Source organism: Mirounga angustirostris, unplaced genomic scaffold, assembly GCF_029215605.1.
Source record: "Mirounga angustirostris isolate CCGP_5_RB_7025 unplaced genomic scaffold, mMirAng1.0.hap1 SCAF_7, whole genome shotgun sequence".
NCBI classification, from domain to species: Eukaryota; Metazoa; Chordata; class Mammalia; order Carnivora; family Phocidae; genus Mirounga; species Mirounga angustirostris.
Genome location: NW_026991715.1, coordinates 18,196,811 through 18,220,561, shown reverse-complemented (window position 1 = coordinate 18,220,561; position 23,751 = coordinate 18,196,811). Strand labels below are relative to the sequence as shown.

Below are 23,751 nucleotides of genomic sequence, written 5' to 3'. Positions count from 1 at the left end.
CCAGATGGCAGCACCAGATGCTAGAGATGTGTCTGATGGGATTTTAGTTCAAACCTAAACATCTAGGATGCCAAAGGTAGCTTAAAACTAGATTCAGAGAGAATCATTTACAGAAAAAGATGATTTCCCTAAAGAACACCTATTTTGTAATATAGTAGGGGATTTTTAGAAACAATGTTTCACATTTACAAGCAAAATTCAAAGGAAATAACCCCAAGCATTATCTAACCAATAAAAGATAATGAGACCAAGGCTTCATTTGGTTTGTAGTTACATTTAATTAACTGCTGATCTGTGTTCCAATTAGTCAGAAAGGGCCTGAAATCAAAGAATGAAAGATGATCGGGTTCTAGAAAAGGGCAACTTTTTTCCCCAAATTAAAATGCAAGCACTAAAATTTATCCACTCATATTAAAATAAGGAGCAATAATGACCTCTATTACTGTACCCCTCAGCATCACTTAGGGAATTGCTTACTAAAATAGACAGTAGGCTTACTAAATAGACTAAAATGTAATACATTAAATAAATGCAATATTAACATTTAAAAGGATAATCTATGGGTTTCCATATTATGCATCAACATTTCATCTGGGCTTATCACCACTTTTAAAATCTTGCTACGGTGGAGATTGCTTATGCAGGCTTTCCATTTTTTTTTGGAGGAAAGAGACAAAGTGTGATTCAGCTCAAGAAACCATATAATTCAGATGCAGCGACCCCAGGGCCGTAACACCTTTGAAATAAGGATCCTCACTCAGGGTTTTATTCCTCTGCTCCATACTGCTTAGCGTCCTTCAGAGCTTGTCTGTGAGATCAGAAAGGGTAAATTCAACCCTGTATTCTGGAAGAGAAGCAATGGGACAATTCAAGCGCATACGGTGGTTAGTGGGCCAAGCAGAGCTAAAGCAAAATGCCTGCTGAAGTCTTGGAGAAGAACTCGTCTCAGGCGGTATTTATTTGTATTTAGCTTTGATTGAAGTGTAACAGCACCCGCCGTGTCATAAGAGAACTGAGCCAGTCTATGTTGGAGGAACATTCTGAGCGGAGGCAAATTTCCCTCTGCCAGCGAAACAGTCATTGTTGCCCAACTGGAGCGAATTGTTTTCCAAGCACCATGATCACGGTGCTGAAAATATTCTTCCTCACCTGAATTCGCTACGAGATTGAGCCCTCCGAGAGCATCAGGCAAGCTCTGATGCCGATCTGAAGTCAGACCCAGGATTCTAGATTCTGACTGACAAGAGAAGCAGCGCACATCTGAAGTGTGACAAGAAGGCGTGTGTGTCATAACCAAAAGTCGGCTGTCACCGGCAGATGAAATATTGAAGTCTAATCGTGCACAAGGCAGTGATCTTCATGGGAAATGGATGGTTTCCCATAATATCTCAATTTTGAATGATACAAAGAAATTGTACTATCTAAATTTCAATTGACACGAAGAAAGAAAAACAGCAATGGATCAAATTGTAACTGAAAGAGAAAACCACACCTCCCGGGAGACATTTCCGGCTGAAAGGCGGACTTCTAGGGAAGTCAAGTCCATTGCTTCAAGAGAACCTCTTTCTCTCTGGAGCCTACCAGCTTTCTCCATTTTAAGTCATGCAAGCTTGCTTTAAGTCTGGCAGCAAAAGGGACCCTATGTTGGATGACCTTCCTATGCCCTTCACGAAAGCCTGTGTGGTCCCCAAACGGGCCAGCACACATCTAACAGCCGTGAGCGCCAACTTCCTGCCGACACGTGCCTCCTCGGGTCCGGGAGCAGGATTGGTGGTGTTGTGACAGAGCCACGTCCTCTAGATGCCCTTATTCTGACGGACAGCCCCCACTTTGATCTAAACTCCCCAGTTACTGAGGGCCATCGCTGTGACCTCTCCTTCTGACATCTCCCCTCCAGACCACTGGCTGAGTCAGGAGGTGTCTTCCTGTGAAGCCGTGGGCCCAGGCCAACCTCTGAGCAGTCGTGACTGAGTGAGAACACGCTGTGCTCAGCCTGTTGGCACAAAGTATGTGTTACAACAACAAGCACAGGAATCCTGACCACACTCTTCCCTATCTCGAGATCTGTGCTGAGAACATGTGAAGCAAATGCATACACTCAGGAAAACAGGGCTGCAAGTCAGAGAGCTAATGGACTCGCTGATTTGTGGCCCTGAGACACGGATTCTTGTGATCTCTGAATCCAGACCCCACACATTTTGGAAGAAAAGCAACAGGCAGGAGATGGGAAAAACAGATCATGTGTATGAGACCAGCCTGCCGTTCATGCCACACGTAAGAGTGTGGGTTTTGATTTCGGCACAGAAACTAGCCATTCTTTCTTCAATGTTCATCGGAAAACTTGCCCAGCCTCTCTTAGTCTGACTCTTGGGCTTTATGGTCATTGTCTTGGAATCTACTTGGAATCTACTTAACCAGTAAGTTTCTAATCATTTCATTTTAAACATGAAAGTGTTTAACTAGAAGGTTGCCAACGTATGCAATAAAAAAGTAAGGAAGAAAAGTTGCAGTAAAAATAAAGGCTGCTTCCCGCCCCCACAATCCCCAGTCCTTCTGGTTTAATCTTTTAGAATAGCTTGGATAACCTCAGTTTCCCCCAAGCAGTCCATTAAAAGACAGGGGTGCCTGGCTGGCTCAGTCAGTAAAGAATGTGACTCTTGATCTTGGGCTCATGAGTTGGAGCCCCACATTGGGTGTGGAGCCTACTTAAAAAAAAAAAGAACTATTCTCTACAGGTGGGGGGCTTTGGGTAGCAAACTGTAGAGAAAAGATTAACCCGGGCTTAATGGCAGGACAAAGCACACGGACCACGTCTTGTGGGGAACCACCCTCAATAAGCGTTCTTCCCCAGTTGTGGTTGATGGTGAACCTTCAGGTAAACAATACTTCAGCATACAGGTTGGGGAGCCACGGCATAATGCTTATTCCCAAGTGCCCAAGTGGGGAGCAAAGCCTGCTGTCCAGCCCAAACACAGGCCACTGAGCAAGTGGGAACTGAGCACTTTCCGGAACCACGAACCCACACCTCGTCGCTTTGGAGTGCACCCTGGGGTTAATCGCCCACGTATCAGAATCACAGAAGTGTTAAAAGAAAACATGCTGTCTTTGAGGAGCGCGTCTATTTCTGCGAATGCTTCAGTGCCTAATTGTTGCTGAAGTCATTTGGGGTTTTTGACACAGATTCTATTTTAGTAAGATAAACTCAGCATAACCCGGTGTTGCCAAAAATGAATTCCTAAGGTAGATGACTAAAATAAACCGGTAATAAATATTGGCTGTTGGAATGGGAATTATATCTCTGCAATGTAGACACAGCATTAATGACTCATTTTTCCAAAGAACAGTCTCTCCCAAGGATTACTGGGATGAGGAATCCGGGAAGAAGGACGTCCATCTCTCTTTCTTTTAGGCGGCAGAGTGTAAGAGGACTCTAAACCCACCAGGCAGGGATGTTCTTATATCGACTTGGCCAACCGAGATACAGGGTCCGACAGGGGTCAACTTGGACAGGATGCACTGAGGCAGACATAAGGCACTGAAAGAAACCAACCTAGGGGTTGAGGCAGCTGATTCTGGGGATAGTTTTCTCTCATTCCCCTGGGGGGTGGAATGTACCCATGGGTCTACCCAATGCATCTCATGTGCCATGAATTACCTTATCAGTCACCATGGGTGCTGCCATGTTCCTTTGCTGCTTGGACTTAGTGGACTCTTTGAGGTCACCTTTACTTCCTAAGGTCAAATTCTGAATTTTTGGCCCACGAGGTTGAGCTTTACAGCTTCTCTGGTGTACCGGAAGGCGTTCTGGGGCAAAGGTCCGGCCGCAGTTTGGACAGGGCTCCAGCTGAGCTTGACTTGGCCCCTCTTGGTTGGACCGTCCAGTGGGAAGTGGCTGAGGTTTCTGTGGGAGTGGTCGGCGGAGCTCCCTGGGGAGCCGGTCATTTTCTATTTTCCACTTTTCCAGGCATTTGGGCTCATGAATGGGAAGGGACAGAGTGCCAAACTCCCTACCACAAATGTAGCAGATGAGAGTCTTTGGTCGGGCTGGGATGCCCCCAGCAGCCTTCCTGGGACCAGTACGATCGTCAGAACTGCTGGGGGTTGGTGCTCCAGGCCCGTCACCCTTGGGCTTGCAGCTTCTCTGGTGCACCGGAAGCCGATCTGGTAAGAACGTGCGGCCACAGGATTCGCAGGGCAGCAGCTGAGACCGGGAACTCTGGAGCGCTGCTTCGTTCACTGCCTGCAGATTGTAGGACCCACTGCCCCCGAGAGGCTGTGGCTTGGAGGGTTCTGGCCTCCTCAGGTGCTTGGGCAACTTGCTGTTTTCAACCCGCCACTTCTCCAAGCACTGGGGTTCATGAATGGCAATTGACTGGGACCCAAATTCTCGGCCACAGATATAGCACACCCGGAATCCAGGCCTGCGGGAGGGGATCACGGGGGGGCTGGGCTGACTTCCCGACATAATTCTCCTACTGGACTGTTTTGAGAGTATCACCGTTCCAGGTCTCGTTTTCTGAGGTCCTGTCCTTATTTTTCCAACACGACTGACATGCTCTGTGTCTGGCAAAAGCCTAGAAGGGGAGTCACCACATAGAATGGCCTGGTTGATAAGGAAGGTGGGCTCTTTAGAATGGTGGAAACTCTGCTGCAATTTGTTGCAAACCCTTCTCTCCTTTCCTGTTTCCATTAAGGAGCAAGTCTTTCTGTAGGCTTGCTCTGATTTCAGGCCAGACTCATTTTGGGATTCTGCTCAGAGTGAAGGTTAGTCAGGTTGGCTTGTCCTGGGGTTCCACATTGTTGCCAACTCCTTAGACTCAAGGACCATGACTCAGAGCTTCATTGCAGGGCAGCGGTCTGGAATGCTGGAAAGTCCTCATTAAACCTCAGATGCCTCCAAGATCTGTGGGGGAAACATAAATCAAGAACTCATTACACACACACACACACACACACATCCACACCCCTCTTAGATTGTAAGTTGATAAACAGCAGTAATTTTTTTTTTTTAACCTAGTATCCTCTTTGGCTAGATAGTAACTAGCACATAAGATTTGTTCAGTAAATGTTGAAATAAATTTGAAGAAAATTTCCACTATGAATTGCACTATTACTGTATTGAAAGTACTGTTCTGAGCAAAGGAAGATCAACAATTACAGTATGTCAGAGACACACACGGCACAAACCAACAGAGGCATGGTGGTGAGACCCCGGAAGACAGAACTAAGACCTGCGACAATTAAATTAATGAAACTGCAGATAATAGAGGAAAATCTTTTCCACTCCCTTAGGGATTCTTAGCTTTTTAGTGCCATGGATCCTTTCAGCAGTTTCTCTGAAGCCTATAGTTTTAAAGGCAAAAAACAAAAATCTTACTATCACAAGTGAAACTAATTTTATTGAAATAATTGATCAAATATCTTTGGTCATAATATATATTTTATTTGAGATATAGTAATAGGCCACACTTAATGAATGCCCATTAGCCTAAGGTTAAGAACCCCTGCAGTAGGAATTCAGTAGTGAATATTATGAGTATTATCAGGAAAACCCACAGAGGGGGTAAACTTCTTATAACCTACCATGTATCCACTTTTCTTTATTATGGGAATGGAGTGTGAATAAATTGGGGCCATAGATATCAAGCCAAGAATGCAACCCTGGCCTATACCCTTCCTGGTAAATTATCTGTAGATCTTCCCGGGGATGAAGATGCTCAGATTTTGCTTGATGTTCTTTATATTCTTTATATAGCTATTGTGCTTAATTCCTTGTATTATCTCTCTTATCTGTATCTGTATCTATACAGATAGTATAGATACTAGTTAAATATTAGATAAGACAGATAATATACAATTAGATAAATATTATCTATTTATATATTATAGTTATATATTACATATTATTATATATAATATATAATAACTATAATATGGAAGATAGATAATATAATCTGTTATCTATAAATATACTTTATATTTGTATATTATATATTATTATATTATATATTATATATTTATAATCTATTATTTTAAATTTAAATTATTTTAATGATCAATAATAAGTTATTAATACATTATTACATTTAATCATATATAATTATATTCTATACTAGATATTATGATAGATATTATCTATCTTCAAAATAATTTTTGTAAAAACATGGCTCATGATTTTCTCAGACAAGACAGAAGGGCTGGTTGGTAAAATCTCATAACGGGCAGGAGGCTAAGGAGTTTTTACCATGGGGAGAGGCATGAATCAGTTTCACCCAGGGTAAAGATTATTGTCTAAGCCCCAAGAGAGATTACTGTCAGACGTCTTAGGACCTCCTTCATTTCCTGAAGGGGGATTCCGTCTGGATGAGAGGCTCCGTATCACCGGCCCCTCATCACAAAGGGAGAAGCGCCTGACCTGAGGCTGGACCCTGTGGACCAGAGCAGACCCCTGAGTTCAGGTGGCACAGGGACTGCCTGCTGGTAATATCACAAAGACCAAAAGAGCTGTAAGACTTATGCCTCGTTCCTGTATTTTGGTGCAAAGGAAGGTCGGAGTCTTTGCAAATAAGACTATGGGATCAGCTCTGGCACAGAAAAGCAAGCGATTCTTCAATTTGACAGGTCCTAAGACAGTGATATTAACACATGTGACAAAAGAATGCATTGGCCCCAGGGTAGCCAGCACAGAAAATGAAGCTCACAGAAACCAAATGTGTCACCTGACTGGCACCAGCTGAAAGAAAGTGGATCTCAAAAACACAAGGAATCTAGGAAAATGATTTCATTAGGTTTTTATCAGCACATGGGGGAAATAACCCCCAAACCACTCTGCTTCTTTGGTTCTGGCATCTTGTTTACCAAGGATCCTTATTTTCCTTTCCCATTTTCCTTCATACCAGGAAGCTGCAGATAACAAAAGGACTTAAGAAGACATGAAAAATCAATGCAATTAAATAACCTTACTTCCCCTAAACTTGCTCACAGTTTCTCTCTCTCTCTCTCTCATACACACACACACACAAACACACACACACACACACACTGCTCCCAGCTGATCAGAGTACTGGGGAGGCCCCATAACTTGCCCCAGCAACTCCTATCTCCCTTAGGATCAGGTAAGAAGACTAATAGTTACTGAACACCAACTATGCATCAGATATTGTACTGATTTGTTATATACACAGTTTCAATTAATTCTCAGATGAAGGCAGGTATGATTGTTTCAGTTTTATAAGTGAAGACACTATGAGTCAGAAGACAGTCCGTTTTTAAATGACAGAACTGGGAACCAATTCCAGCTCTTTTTGGCTCCAGTAATCAGCTCTTTCCATGATTCATTCTGCCACAAATTCCACCAACAGAGCTTCTTCTCTTTAGTTTTTTATCCCGGTTTTAATGTACGATTCATATGTCTCACGGGAAGGTAACCAAGGTCCCACCGGCCTTTGTGTGGCCCTTGAGGAGGAGGAAGAGGTGGAAGGGAGGAGGAGAACAGGGTGCAGGTGGAGAAAATCCTCTGAGATGGAAAAAGCAGGAGAGAGAGAGACTGGGAATACTGGAGGCAGCATTTTTTCCTGAAGCACCAGGGCTCATTTTTCATTTTGCTGGAAGTGGTTTTCTCGACGACGTTGTCCCTCTGCAGCATGTACAACACAGATTCTTTTCCTGATCGCACCAACATCCCCAGGTGTGGGGACAGGCCAGGGGGCCTGGGGTGGTATAATGAGCGCAGGGTGAAAGCGAAGGCCGCCCCAAGAGCAGATGGTTGTTCCCTTTGCAGCCCCTTCCCCAGTTTGATTAGGGATAGATCTTCATGCACATAAGCATTTTTCTGCTATTGATATTTTCTCTGCAGCAAACATGAGAGCATCATCAGATTCCGAACCGTATCTTCATCATTTTTCCCACCATCTCTTTCCTCCTCCAATGTCCTCCTGAAATCTCTGTCTTACTGTGCTTAAAGTTATCAAAATATGAAAGATGAGGTAGCCGGAAGAAGTGAAATTTTGGGGAACCACTGTGTTGAATGGAGAACCCTGCGATGCTTCTTTCCACCAGTGATTCTGGCAAGGCCTAGTCCAGCCAGAGGCTCTCCCCTATATGTTAGTTCTAAAAGCACAAGTACTGGAAAATACTAAATATGTGTAGTTAAATCACTTAAGAAATTGGCTTGCCATGCAGACACATCATAAAGCAATGTTGCGAGTTCATAAAGAGAACTACTTTGCAAAGCTAGCCAGCTCTACCCCAAGCAACCGTGGAGAAACGTTCACCCCAGTTGGTCTGAATTATTCATTTTGACCATATTTGCACACAGGATATTTAAAGAATGTCCTGGAAGGCATCATACTTTATCAAGATGATGCCATTTTTCCAAGCCCTTTGGGGTTCACGAGAAGGGAGAGACACTCACAAAGATGAATATAATAACCATAGAAATCCAAACCCATCTTGGCATTAGGAGGTGTTTCCCTATCAAAGAAGAGGGGGGTGGGGAAGAGCACAACCAAAGGATTAAATCTTTTAAAAGTAAATTTAGTCTTTTGAAACAAAGTAAGTGTAAGTGATGCATGACCCCTTCCCTGTTAGTATAGAATCCAAATTCTTTAAATGGACAAATGAATAAATAAGAAAGATGGAGTTGAGCTGGTCCTGGCTCTGAGCAAAATTATAAAATAGAGGAGGTTTGCCTTTAATATCCTCCAACCACCCCATTCAGCAGGCTCCATTCTCCCCTGCCTGGTGTCCTCATATGCTCACCAGTCTTCCTTACTTTTGAAACCCCACTTTCAAAAAGGAGCTGATAGATTTATTCACACCAAGCCTTATGATTGATGAGGTAATATCCCTCCCACAGTCTGGCAGAGACAACTGGTTTCCCACCAGTCATTATTTTGCCCAACTTCCTCAAATTAAGAGAGCCCCAATTTTTAGCTGGGCACATGATTTCTCAGCTACAAGTCTGCAGGCTCCTTTGCAGAATTGTGTAAGACATGTCCACAACCTGCTCCTCTTTCCTTCCTTCATTCTGATGCTTAAACCATGGATGTGATGGCTGGAGCTCCAGCAGCCATCATGGACCAGACTATATTTATGTGACCCCTGACATGACAGAGCAGACACTTGGATGGACTTGAGTCCCTAATAATGGTGGAGTCACCATACAAGCTCTCGGGTGTCACCCTTAGCCTTAATTTACATAAGAGAAATAAATATCTAATTGTATTTCAGCCACTTTTAAAGAGTCTTTTCCTAGCATAAAACCTATAACTAGAACCTAATTCTAAGGAGATACAGTTGTATTTTAATAGCTGTCTTTGGCTTAGCACAAAATGAATTCTAACAGCAATATTTCAAACTGCAGGGTCTTGTTTTTAATAAGTGAATTTTTTTTTTTTTTTGAGAGAGAGAGAGAGAGTACACTTTGGGGGCAAAACTGATTTACTAAACATCTACTTTTTCCTGAAAATCCGAAATAGAAAAATTGAAACTATAAATATGAACCAATGGTCCTTAAGAAATTCATTCATGATCTTCCTGTCCTAGAATTATTTTTGGGGGGGAACAAATTTGAATGACATATTTTGCTTCAGGAAAATAAAAACTTATTTTTTCCATAAGCTTTGGAAGGAGCTAGAAGTCATCTGCTGTGACAATTATTAACATTGTGTATTCCAAACGCTCTTTTCTGTATTCAGCTTCACTATGCTCGCTCTGGGACTCCACATGCTCCATAATAGATAGGATTAATCTTAACCTCTTCCCTTTGATACTTCAGCCCTAGGAGTGGTATCTGCTGCCTCCTTCATAGAGTTGTGTTCTCTTTTTATCCTCCTAGTTACTAACAACTTCCTTCCTGGTTAACAGCTCTTTATATGAAACTGTAATTAAATAATTGGTATAGTTTCTGTCTCCTGACTGATACAACCACCCTCAGAAAATAAGTAATAAAAATCTGTGATATTCAAGCTGCACATTACCCCAGTATTGCAATAAATATAAACTCAAATGAATTCTTCCATAGCATCTTAGAAAATAATATGGTGCTTATATTAACATTCAATCCTCAACTCATTCAGACCACCGAAAACGTATTTTTAAATTTTACACCATCATCATGCTTCCAGAACTAGAAAATGTTGCTTTTCCTTTTGTGACCAACTGAATTAAACCAAAAGAAGAAATCTGCTGTTTTAGGCATATTCATATTTTCCATCATTTTATACGATTCTCTTCTGCAGCTGACTGCCCAGCCATAAGGCCACCACCATCACATAGGGAGTCAAATTAAAGTGATCCCATTCCCAGATCAAGGATGACCAGGTAGGGTCGGGGCGAATGGTCCATCGCACTCTGGCTGATTCTCTGCACTTGCCTGGGCGTAGCCCCTTGGCCAGTAGTACTTGTGGTCCTCAACAATTCTAAGGGGAGTGACAAAAGGCCAGGTGAGAGCAAATAGGAACCGGAGATGGTTTGGTTTGGGAAGGACAGGAGCAGCATCTGAAAGGTAAACAAATAAAAACGTATATTCAGAAAAGCCACTGAGCCTGAGACACACGGCTTCCAGGGAATCTGGCTGTCCCTGTTGGCATTTCCAGGCTGATTTTTGAATAGCTAATGAAAATTTACCCTTCCTTGTCTTCCCTTCACTGTGAAGAATTTTAAACCAGAAGTCAGCGTCTTCACCTTCATTCAATCTAATTGTCAGGTGTAGACATAATAGTCTATGGTGTTGGGAGAGCCATGCAAACAGAAAATGGGAGAAATGTACTCTTTACACTTCTAAGTAGAGCTTTCGGCAAGGACATTTTATGTTGCTAAAGCTCATAATATCACCCTATAAAGGCTATTGTTAGATTGAGTCTGTAATTTTCACTCTATATTGAGCTTCCAAATCACAGAGTACTCGCGAGTCACGAATGCCACACAGGTATGACCATGTAATTGTAACATTGACATTTGGAGTGGTGGAGAACTGGTTATGGAAACCATCAGTATAATCCCATTAGAATCCTATCATGTATAGAAATCCAAAGGATAGACAAAAAAAGTGGGGAGTCAGGCTGTTGAATCATAAACAAGCTTACAAACCATCTTTTCTGACATTTGGCATACTACTATTCCAATAAAATAGCTCTATTCCAAATAGCTCTTTCTCAAGACTTTAAAGCAGTGGTTGATACATCAAATCTGGCCCATCAATAAGTTCTTTTTGACCTCCCTAGAGTTAAAAATGTTTTGGGGCGCCTGGATGTCTCAGTTGGTCGGGCATCTGACCCTTGATCTCAGCTCTGATCTTGATCTCAGAGTCGTGACTTCAGGCCCCACGTTGGGCTTCCCGTTGCGCTCCACGCTGGACATGGAACCTATTTAAAAAAAAGTTTAGGGGCGCCTGGGTGGCTGAATCCATTAAACATCCAACTCTTGGTTTCAGCTCAGGTCATGATCTCATGGGTTGTGGGATCAAGCCCTGCATCGGGCTCTGTGCTCAGTGGGGAGTCTGCTTAAAGATTCTCCCCCTCTGCCCCTCCCCATACTCACTCTCTCTGTCTCTCTAAAATAAACAAATATACCTTTTTTTAAAAAAAAGCCTGAATTAGGTGCCATTATTTTAAAGTTGGGAGATGTCACACAAAATCAGGATTTTGGTTTCTTTTGAGAAGGTGGGAGAGCAGGCCATATAGAGCCCACATTCCAATGTGGCAACAACCCCTATAAACTGGTACTGAATGAAGGCTTAACTGTGGGTCAGACTGCCAGTCTTCACTCTTCCAAAGTTTCTCATCAGTCCTTTGCTTTATTTACTTGTAATTCATTCTTGATTCTCAAAGGCATTTGAGTTCCTGACGATATGTGATCCTCACTTTAAAGTATCTCTTTCCCCCATTTTTCTCTTCAATTAAATATTTGAATATCACTTCAAGGAGCACTCACCCTCAGTCAACTGGGAACCCAGTTGAAGGATTTTCTATGGGAAATATTTACTAAAAGCATGACAGATTTATTGCTAAAAATTCGGAAACAAAGTTTCGTAATGACAGCAGAGTGAGGCTGAAAGACTTATTTCTAGGAGGGAAGGAAATATCCAAAGGGAAAAGAAAGAACCAGTGACCTGAGGAGGAATTTTCCTACATTAATGGAAGGTCACAGGAAATGATGCATCTAATTTCAGAGAGAAAAAATTCAAGCAGCCAGTGTTTAGATCAGCCACAGGAGAGATGATAGAACCGAAAAAAGAAAAAAGAAAAAAAGAAAAACACAAAAAGAAATGTGTTTGGAGACCATCTGAACTTTTTGGAGGCATTCCCATAATTATTGAGTTACTACTGATATAACGAGAGCTACTCTTCTGCTTAAGCCAACAGTTCTTGATTTACCATTAAATGATCCCTCACATGAAGAACGTTGGATCACTTAAGTTATTAATCTAAAGAAAGAATCAGTCAGTCAAAAGAACATCAACAAACCATTAACAATATATGGTAGATTTCCAAGATTTGGGCTGGAAATACTTCCTAAGAGAGTTACACTTCCTTGTATGGATTACAGAATCTGATGCACTTTTTCTTTCTGACAAACTGGCCATTTTGTCAAGTACCACCTATAAATTAGTTTGAATTGAAAATGTATAAGAACAGCATAGTAATTCCTTCTCAACCTAGAATGAGGTATCAGATATCCATCAAGTGTCTAAAGTTGATGTATTATGATAAAACATAGTGGGGGAAAGGATAGATACCATTTTAGAATTTAAAAACTGTAAATAGATGCGTGCGTTTCCTAGCCCCCATCACGTGATATGTCTGCACAGAGTTCCCACTGTCTTCGTGCTCCTGATTTATTGTCTCAGTGCCCTACCTCAGTGGGATATCTTTGGCACAGACTTGCAAACCACAGGGTGGTAGTATCAGAAGGATAGTCACTAGATTCGTGTGTCCAGGTGGAAACAAGCACAAAGAAGAAAAAGCTGCCTTTGGAGGGAGCTGCCTGGCCAGGAGAGATTGGCCAATGAGAGATGGGCCTCTCTGTATCCTGGAGGAAACTTTTCTTAACTACATCACCCACTTACCAGACAACAGCCTCAAAATCGTGCCTTTAGCCCTACCCACCTCCAGGAGGTCGGTGTCTCCCAGAGCCTGGCTGACACTTAAATTGATCGTCATTACCATTCATTGCAGACATCAACACCCTTTGTTAATGCTCTCTCCACCCAAAGCTGTTTCTCAGGAAAGTCCATGGGAAGAATGTCAAAAATAGGGCCGAGCCCGTGAGGCTGGGCTTCTGCTGTATGTGTAATGAATGCGCCTCTATTTTCTGGTCTGCTCAGCATTACTTCCCTGGTGGTGGCTCTGGAGACCTGGGAGTGTATGTACGACCCCAGGCTGAAGGCTGTTTCTGAACATGGGCTCTTTGTTGCTCTTCTCCCCACATCTCTGGTCTTCCTATGTAAATAAGTCATCAAAAAACTATTATCATTCCATTTGACATCTCTGACTCTCATGAACAAGGCACTCTTTCACAGACCAGATGGTCTGAGATCCCTGATGGTTCAGAATCCTCCGTACATCCTTTCCTTGCTCAGGAATCTTACATGGGCTATCCCCTGCTGAAGAAAACCACTAGAAGGTGTCTTCTAGTATCTAGGAGGAACTTGTCCATCCTCTCTGTCCCAGAGCCCAAGCCAAACATGAAACATTGTGACAGCTCTTTATTTGCAAACCTTCTTAGCTTGTAGTTTAATTTTTTTGGTAGTTTAAAATTTACTGAACGCTTCCTTCCACCCCACGCCTGGTAACTATCAGATAGCAAGGAAGTCAGAGTGTCAAATTGCTTTGTTCTGTTTTCCTTTGGTAAACACAAAGAAGATCTGTGTGTATTTTAAGTCATACCTTGGATCAGAAAGATCAGGATATTTGATTAGAAGAATACAATTTAAAATGAACTGTGTGGATGTTGATTTTTCCACTTTCTTGTGGTTTCAACAGGCTCTTTTCCCACCTTTTGTGCTCTCTCTTGCATTTTCTTTCATTGTTTCCACTTGTCTGTCTGTCTCCACTTTAGGTCTGGAAGGACAACCCAACACAATACAGAGAAGGTGCCATTAGGAAGGGCACCCTATGGTTGACTCCACTGCTAGTTTGTTCTGGGGCCACAAGGCAATGCTGACCAGCTCACACTAGAAAAGTGTGGTTTATATTTTAACTCTATTATAATTTTCTGGAGGAAGAAGGATTAGAAATGATAAGCCCAATATAATCATACAAGTCCTCAAAAGTGGACAGCCTTTCCCTGAAAGAGGTGGGAAAACCGAAGAAGAAAGAGATCCAACTACCCATGGCTGACTTGAAGATGGAGAAAAGGAGCTATGTGCTAAGGAATATGTATGGGCGTCTAGAAGCTGGGAAGACCAAGGAGACATGGGGCCTACATACACTCCCAGGGCTCCTAAAAATGAACACAGATTGGCTGACACTGATTTTAGCCTCAAGAGACCCATGTTGGACTTATGACACCAAGAACTACGAGATAATGAATTTGGGTTGTTTTAAACTGATAATGTTACTATATTTTGCTATAGCAGTAATAACAAACTAAAACACCCCAAAAGAAAGAGACCAACACTGTGAATGCAGACTTCTGCAAAAATATTACTCAGCTAGTTTTGGCCACACTATACCCTGGAATTTTAATAGTTCACAGTCACCCAGCTCTAGTCTCCACTGGAAACACCACGGGGGGGTGGGACTCCATCCCAGGGCCATGATAAGATGCCCCGGGTGGTCCTCTAGAATAAGAATTATAATACAATTCACCCTATAGTAACAAAGGCATAAATATTCACATAATATTATACAGCAGAGTCCATTATCTCTTTCTAGCTCTAGTGAGGACCCTCAACCAGTGTGACTCAGGAAATAAATTCTTTAAGATTTGGCATCCTCCTCAGTGTGGTCTATACAGCTTTCTTGTCTACATGTCAAGCTTGTATTCCCCTTTCCTCTTTGACTGTATTCTCTGTCTTGGCATCTACATGTTTACATAAGATCAAGTCTTTATTGACTGTTTTCTTTAGAAAATGCTCATGGCTAACTGACTCCACTTCTTGTTAAGGGTTGTGCTGTGTGCATGACAAGGGTCCCCTTCTCTCTTTCAACTGTGTTGTGAGGACCACAAACAGCCTTCTCAAATGATGGAGATGGATGTTTAAACCCTTCTTAGGTGGAAAGGTCATTATCAGTTTGGATTTTGAGCTGAAAAGCCATTTCTGTTTTGTAGAGTGATTTCCTATTTGGAATTGTAGGGTATCAGATTATGCCACTTTGGCATAAGGATTATTTCGAGCTGAAGGCAACTGGGAAGAAGATACCAGGAAAGCTCTCTGCTCTCACTCTATTTGCCTAAAAGCAAGACATAAATTTGTAAAGATGTCTCTCCCAAATTAGGAAGGGAAACTCAAAGACAACTCTAGACTCTTGTCAGGTCAGAGCCAAGCACACCAAGAGGAAGCTAAAAACAACACCACTAAATAGCCCATATCTTCTATTAGTTTCCCCCATATATTTACTTCCTATACTTTGCCACCCCTAAAAGCCTAAATCCCTTTGCTTTGTCACTTCTCCACAAATTTATTGTTCTTTGTTAAGATGTGATATAAACCTCAAATTCTGAGCACCCCAAGAGTTTCTCATCACTGAGTCCTCCTGTGTGTATGTGTGAGGCACAGGTTGACAGACTCCATTTTTCTCTTGTTAATCTGTCTTTTGTTAGCATATTCTGCAGGCCCAGCCACTGAACCAAAAAAGGTATAGAAACTTTTTCCTTCCCTGCAGAACTGTAGTATGAAAAGGATCCCCCAACATGCTGCACCAATGACACTTTCTGTGTAACCCCATTAGATGGCATCAATAGTTCATGGTCATTACAGTTCAGCCATTTCATACCCATGTATATGCATATAAACATGATAAAAGCAAAAACGAAATTTGGAATATACTGTACAAACAGCACAGCAACATTGGAGATATTGCCTGTAGTGCTCAGAAAAAAGTGGTAGGTTTGATTTTAATACAGAGGTGAGACTATTTGGTCAATAACTGAGTCATATTTGGAGCTTCTCCATTGGTAGAAGAGGGTTGCAACAGATAAGTCACTGCATTAACATGATGTAGCTACCCAAAATATGGCATGCTTGCCATCTGTGTGCTCCTCACAAAGAAGACCTACTTGGTAATTCAACTTCAGAGTATGTTGCTTAAAGCTGTGGCGAATGGTTGGTCTGCTTTATCATTGTGTCCCCAGCCCTAGTTGCGGCCATGTGATCTGCTGCTGAGCTAGGTCTTCCTCGGTCTGCACTGATGTGATTGACCATTCGGATCTAATTATAGAAGTTTACATTTTCCTAGGTGCATTTCATCCCATTTAGTTTTATCACATCGTGATCCTTTAAAATGTATCTTGTTGGGGCGCCTGGGTGGCTCAGTTGGTTAAGCGACTGCCTTCGGCTCAGGTCATGATCCTGGAGTCCCGGGATCAAGTCCTACATCGGGCTCCCTGCTCAGCGGGGAGCCTGCTTCTCCCTCTGACCCTCCCCCCTCTCATGCTCTCTCTCTCTATCTCATTCTCTCTCTCAAATAAATAAAAATAAAATCTTTAAAAAAAAAGTATCTTGTTATCTAAATATTAAGAATTAATGTTAATGTCTTAGGTCTGAAGATGACGTGATGATTATATTCTTAATTGCAATTTTTATTAAGATAATGGTAGATTCACATGCATTTCTAAGAAAAAATATAGAGATCCCTTATGCCCTTGTCTGATTTCTTCCAATGGTAACAATGTGTAAAATTATAGCATGATATTTCAACCAGAATATTGATATTGATACAATCCACTTTTTTTTTTAAGATTTTATTTATTTGAGAGAGAGAATGAGAGAGAGCATGAGAGAAAGGAGGGTCAGAGGGAGAAGCAGACTCCTTGCTGAGCAGGGAGCCCGATGTGGGACTCGATCCCGGGACTCCAGGTTCATGACCTGAGCCGAAGGCAGTCGCTTAACCAACTGAGCCACCCAGGCACCCCGATACAATCCACTTTTATCTATATTCATGTGTGTGTGTATTAAGCTCTATACAATTTTACCACCTAAAAACATAAGCACCACTATAGTCAAGATACTGAACAGTTCCAACACCATATGATGTCTCATGTTACCAATTTATACCTACTTCTCTCCTTCCCACTGCCCTCTTCAAGTCCCCATCTCTTACTCCTAGACGTCATTAATCTGTCCTCCATTGCTATAATTTTTTTCATTTATAAAATGTTCTATAAATGGGACCATGCAGTATGCAACCTTTTGGGATTGGCTTTTTTTCTCAGCATAATTCCCTGCTGATATATCTAAGTTGTTGTATGTTTCAATAATTAGCTGCTTTTAATGGTTGAGTACTATTCTATGGTAGGCATGTGCCATAATTTGTTTTACCTGTTCAAGAACATTCAGGCTGATTACAGTCTGGCTATTATACATAAAGTTACTATGAACAGTTGTGTGTAAAATAACAATGTCATTGGGGGGGGGTTGTGAAACAAGAATAGGAGTTACATAGGGAGAAAGACATTTCCAGCTGACACAGACAGCACCATATGCAAAAGTGCGCTTGAAAAATTGTGGGGCTCTGGTTTGTGGCAGGAAGAACAGGTGTATGGTGTATGTGAAAATTTGTGGAGGAGAGGTCTGAGTATGAGTATGTCTATAAGCAGATGGGTATGTAATTAGATGTGAGTAGATGGATGTAAGTGGATGAGTGTGTGTATGGGTGAGTGTGTACATGAGTGTAAGTGTGTAGATGGAGAGTAGTTGGTGGGTGTGTGAGGATAGGTGTGAGTTGATGGGTGGGCCTATATGATGGGTGGAAATGTGTATGAGTCTATGAGTATAATTGAGAGTGAGTATATGTATATGAGTGTGTAGATGGGTATGAGGGAATGAATATGGGTTGTACATGAGTATAAGTGAATGGATGTGTGTGTATGGATAAAGGAATGGATAAGGGTGATGCAAGTGGAGAGATGGATGTGAGTGTGTGATTGGATATGAATTATTAAGTGTGGTATATGTATGGATATGAGTAAATGTGTGTTGAGAGTAATTGGGATGTGTGTGTGGATGTGAGTGATTGGGATGTGTGTGGATGGTCGTGGGTGTGTAAATGGCTGTGTATATATGAGTTGGTAAATGGATGTAAGTGGTTGTGTGTGTGTGTGTGTGTGTGTGGTTGGGTAGTAAGATGTGGGTGAAATGGCAGAGGGAAAAGAATGAAGAATAACAGATATAAGTAATAAAGAAGGTAATTTGAAAACAAATTATGAAAAGCACTATAGCTATCTCCAAAAATCTGATTGCCTTACAGGAAATGAGGACCCTTTATAAATTTTCTTATAACACATGCAACATATGATTGAAAAAAGGTCTTGAGTAATAAAATCTGGAGAATATCAACATTTCACATCTAAGGACTACACAAAGGAAGCTCTTTAGTTTCTTAAAAGGATCCACTGCAGAATTTTCTCAAAAAACAAACATTTAGTAGGAAAATAGATTACCCTGAACTACAAAATGTAATTTGTACCTAACTTCTTGAGCCTATGTGTACTACACAAAGCCAGATGTATATGTTTCTTCCAGTTCTCAAACTCTGTTTAATGTTGTTTCAAACAGTTGCCTTCATGTCCCATCTTAAGTTCCTAGTAGCTGACACATGTCTAAATATTTTTGTTAAAAATCCTGACAAATACTTCTGGACCAGAAAGCAAACTTCTGCTGTAGAATTTTGCTGCATTTAGACAGAACTTTAAAAAATGAAAGAATTTATTTTAAAAAGCATCTTCCCTTTGGATGCTAAACCAATTCCCGTTCCCCTTTCTGTGTGGCCTGGGATCAGGTCACTCAGATCTTAAGTATGATACTATCACATCTCGGAAAAAAGCCCCCAAGTTCAAGCCAACTGTAAAATCCCCTGGTAAGGTTTAATTTGCTAAGTAAAAGCAGAGAAAGTAGCTTATAGCAAAGACTCAAGTAATACTCTTGTTAGTCTCCACTCCAAAGTACTTTTTGCATACGCCTTCTATAAATTCAGACCTACCTGAAATGCTAGCTCCAAAATACTTCTCAATTGTGGAATCTTGGGATATGTAACTTCTGGGTGTCTCAGTTTCATCTTAGGTTTAGTGGGATAATAATAGCTTACATAGTTATTGTGAGGCTTAAAAGTAAGACCAAATGCTTAGCATGCTGTGTGGTAGGTGGTAAGTATGTTATCAGCATTGTCACTATATGGCTTTAATGTCTGTCTTCTCCATATTTTCATAAACCCAGCAGGTGGGAAAATGTAATTAGGAGACTAGCTATAGATTTATGAAATTATTCTCCTTTTCCTAAAATATTGTGAGGAATTCCAAAGTTGAGTTAGCTAATTCAAATCATATTTTATTTTATTATTATTTTTTTAAATTTAATTTAATTTTATCATGTTATGTTAGTCACCATACAGTACATCATTAGTTCTTGATGTAGTGATCCATGATTCATTGTTTTCGTAGAACACCCAGTGCTCCATGCAGTATGTGCCCTCCTTAATACCCATACTTTAAAGATTTTATTTATTTATTTATTTATTTATTTATTTATTTATTTATTTGAGAGAGAGAGAGATTGGGAGAGCCTGATGTGGGGCTCAATCTCACGACCCTGAGATCATGACCTGAGCCAAAATTCAGAGTCAGACACTTAACTTACTGAGCCACCCAGGTGTCCCAAATCATATTTTATGAAAAGACATTCCAGGGTGCCTGGGTGGTTCAGTCCATTAGGCATCTGCCTTCGGCTCGGGTCATGATCTCAGGGTTCTCAGATTGAGTCCCACTCAGGCTCCATGCTCAGCAGGGAGTCTGCTTGTCTGCCTGCCCTTCCCCCTTGCTCATGCTCTCTCTCAAATAAATGAATAAATAAAATCTTCAAAAAAAGACATTCCAACCTGTAGTCCCAAAAAGGAAAGAAATACTGAAAAGTTAGGAGATAAAGAAGTACGTTTTTTAACGTTATCAAATCTAATCAGTTTGAAGTGTGTCACTCAACTCCCCCTTCCCAGTCTGGGCAGATTGGAACAGAACTGGGTGCTAGACAAAATGCTGTCAATCTGTGGCCTGACATGAAAAGAACTGGTCCAATCATGTTCCTGTCTTGGGGAAAAGAATAGTAATGGTCGCTCAAGCCGAGAAGACAGAGAGAGCTGCCACATCCCAGCAAATAAGTGAAGCGCTGGAGTGAACAGAGGGAACGGGAGTGGCTGTGGGTGAGACAGAGTAGAGCTGATGGGCCAGGCTGATGACAGGACATCTGGAGCTGCCCTTGTTACTTGGGGACAGAAGACACGTGATGTTCTTCCGTCTCTACATCTTACTCTGAGTGTAGAGAATATCTGTGCTCCTGGAACGTCATGATACTGCTACCAGATATGAGAAGAAGCTTTTGTCACCATGTCCCAAATGAAAACTAGATTTGGATGTTATCACCGTCAATCATGTCAGGTGTGAAAGAGGAAGCAGTCACCTCAGATGGAAAAGTGGTGACCACATTGGGTTTGTGGAACATGACTGTGGACAGGCCTCCTTCTCCACCTCTCTTCAAAAGGGAAGCAGGCTGTGGTCTCTAGTTCTCCTGAGATTTTTTCAACAATTCAAGAAAGAGACCAGATGAACATAGGTCTGAAAATCAATGGGGTAATATCCAGTTATTAATGCTCTACTTGGCAGAAATAGAGCCTGGTTGAGGAGTTCCTTTGATTTTCCTCTAGAATTCTGAAACTTTATGAAAAATTGCCTACTAATTATTTTGGTGTCTGGGCAAGAGAACAGAATCTACTCAACCCTCTGGCTCAGAAGTCCCCTGGAACAGGTAGGTCTTGTGTTTCCGGAAGCCTGTATTTCCATGTGCATGTATCTTTCTAATAAATGCCCCACTGTCTGAGGTACTTGAATCTGGTAAGAAGGCCTCCCTGGATTAATTTAATAATTCATTCAGCCCAGAATGCTCCCTCTGGCAGTAGAGTTCAGAACAGATATTTTGTGACATAATTTTCGGGTTCCCATCACCACCACCACCACCAACACATTATTCACTGGAGAAATAGTTCCAAAGAGTCCAACCCTTCCAATCATGAGTTAACAGGCCCATTTTTACAACATGGTTACTTCGATTATGTATTGTTAAGATTTTGCGTCAGAAAGAAAATCCTACTCCAGTCACTTCACGAAATAGAGGCATATCTTTCTATCAAAGTAAGAAGTCTGGAGGTCATCAGAGGCTCAACAATCCCGGTGCTTCAGTGAAGATCTTGGCTTTTTCCTCATGGATGTAATGACTGCCCTTGTACTACAGTATTATTTAAGTCATGTCATTTTCTTGTCTTCCTCCAGAACAGATAGGCAAATCCTAGGGTCCCCAGTCCTAGGGTCTAGTTGAGCTCTTCTCCTATATGGGTTTTCTGCGACAGTTTGTAGTTGGCCCAGCTCCCAGGTAAACATTTCGGAGAATTCCATCAGCCTACATCCATGGGACACCAACACTAGGCATCACAAACATCCTCTTACTTCCTCTCTCCTCCTTTCCCTTTCCTGAGTTTTCATGCCCAGAAGTCATATCTACAAAAGGCTATTCCACTGAAAGACAAATATATCACGTTTCTCATGTGCCCCTTAAGCTGCCTAAATAGATTTTCCCTTCTTCACTGTCTTGAGAACCATTTTGTTACCCTGAATCCCAAGGTGGGCAACTACAGCTGAGATGCTTTTAGTAAAATCCCCATTTGCTTTCAGTGAGCTTTGGCAATTTCTCAGTGTTTTATTCCACCCCTCCACCCACCCACACACACACTGTTCTTTCCTCCCAGAAGCTTCATTTAAATGTTTTTAAGCTGGTTGTCACTTATTTGTTCATACCGTCATGTTCCTGGCTTTCAAACACCAAGATCTTATATACCATGTTTATATCTAAAAAATATACATATAGAACAGGCTGGCATATCTCAAGATGCTATGGAATCAATATTTGAAGATGAACAGATTTAGAATCTATCCTGCAAATATTGTGTGGAGAAATGACAATTTTAGGAATCAGTCCTTTTTGGTTAATGGTAAAATTCCAGCTACAAAATTAACATTGAAAGAGATGCTGTCACATTAAAGATAATTAAATTATTGGTGAAGCACTCAGAACCTATTATATTTAGGAAACCAATGGATAGTGTCCAATTAAGTAATTTTAGCTACAACAGTATTCCAGTGCTGCTTATCTATAAGCTTGTCCTGGGAGTCTCTGTTGAAAATTTATTTACAAGTTTCTTATCACCCATAAATATGTTAATAGCTAAAGTAATTAAACTCCACTTGACATAGTATTTGACATAGGAAATAGGCTAACTGAAGAGGAAAATGTGGTTTTAATTTTTGTTGATCAAAATGTCATGTGTTTCATATATAAGATGGTTCACTTGGAACTAAATAGAGTAATCCAAGATTTATCTTATTCTTATGTTGCACAATCATTTGGTATTTTTGAGGTGAAATGCCATGAACTGATTCAAATAATGTGAATCCTAATTTCTTTTTACACATTTATGACTTTAAAATGATCCACAATATAGTTTTTCACAAATTAAATATATGTATTTCTATCCTTCCAATGAATATATATATATATAGTTTCTTAGCAAGAGACAGGAATTTTATTAGCTATATTTATTATCACATCACTGGGCACTCTGCTTCCAAATGCTCACACACAAGAACACACAGACACACACACCCAGACACACACACATCTCTACACATTGATAATCATTGTCATAATCATCACTCAGCAATGAATTGATGCCAGGATCTATCTAACACTTATTTGGTAACAATATGCTGGATTGTAATCAGGTCAGATGGTACTAATAAGGACAATTATTGGCTGAAAATTGAATTCTGACTCTATCTGCAATGGTTTATTTCTTCTCCCATCCTCATTACTTCTCATTTTGCTCTTCGTTCATTTCACAGTAATTTTACTAAAATAACCCTTGACCATATCTCTGGACTGAGAAGAAGTCACAGTGGTGGTGAGTTCAGGCTGAAATGATCATGAGGGTGTTTTCCTTTGCCCCAGCTTTGCAATGAGGTTCTTAATCTTAGCGTGGGCTTGCATGGCAGATGAGGGGTCGAGGAGAAGAGAGCAAGAGGAAAGGTAAAAGGCACTACTTTAGTAGACACTAGAACATTTAGCATCTCTTCATTCTTGTATGATCGCCTGTTAATGATCTGACAGAGAAGTAAACATCATTTCCCACTCCGCTCATCTTCTCTCTTCTTTCTGCTCACCTTCTCATCTTCTGTTGTCTCTGCTTTTTGCATCTTCACGCATCTTCTTTCCTATGTTCTTTCATGCCTGTCTCAGTTCTATCCCTTTGATACTGGGTAACCCTGTGATATTACATTAATTCGCATAGAAACATTTCCACATCTATCGTTGATGTGGCCAGTTATTCCTCTTGGATGTTTGGCCTGTTCTCCTAAGTTTGCTGCCAGGCAGGTGAATGGACGCTCCTTGCCAGCCCCGGGCTGCCTCAGTGGTAGCAGGTGAATAACCCCTCCCACGCACCCATCTTTTTCAGAGCAGTCGCATTCAACTCCTTAAATCACGAAACAGGT

The 23,751-nt window shown here is 41.3% G+C and overlaps 1 protein-coding gene and 1 non-coding gene across 3 annotated transcripts in view; both read right to left on the bottom strand.

Annotated features, from left to right (window-relative positions):
• Positions 1–264: 264 nt before the first annotated feature.
• ZNF474 (zinc finger protein 474) lies at positions 265–4,966 on the bottom strand. 2 transcript variants are annotated; one of them, XM_064595811.1, is made up of 2 exons: positions 3,656–4,966; positions 265–1,993 (listed from the first exon to the last, which is right to left on the bottom strand). In XM_064595811.1, exons 1-2 carry the CDS (start codon positions 4,688–4,690, stop codon positions 1,667–1,669), a joined length of 1,362 nt encoding a protein of 453 aa, XP_064451881.1. In that variant the 5' UTR covers positions 4,691–4,966; the 3' UTR covers positions 265–1,666. The 2 variants fall into 2 exon arrangements, with proteins under 2 accessions (XP_064451881.1, XP_064451882.1); XM_064595812.1 differs by having other exon boundaries at positions 265–4,966.
• Positions 4,967–10,381: 5,415 nt separating this feature from the next.
• LOC123855674 (uncharacterized) overlaps positions 10,382–23,751 on the bottom strand; it is a 58,481-nt gene continuing 45,111 nt past the window's right edge. The window contains exon 6 of the transcript XR_010412962.1: positions 10,382–10,500. This is a non-coding gene — a transcript (uncharacterized LOC123855674). The remainder of the gene's footprint in view (positions 10,501–23,751) is intronic.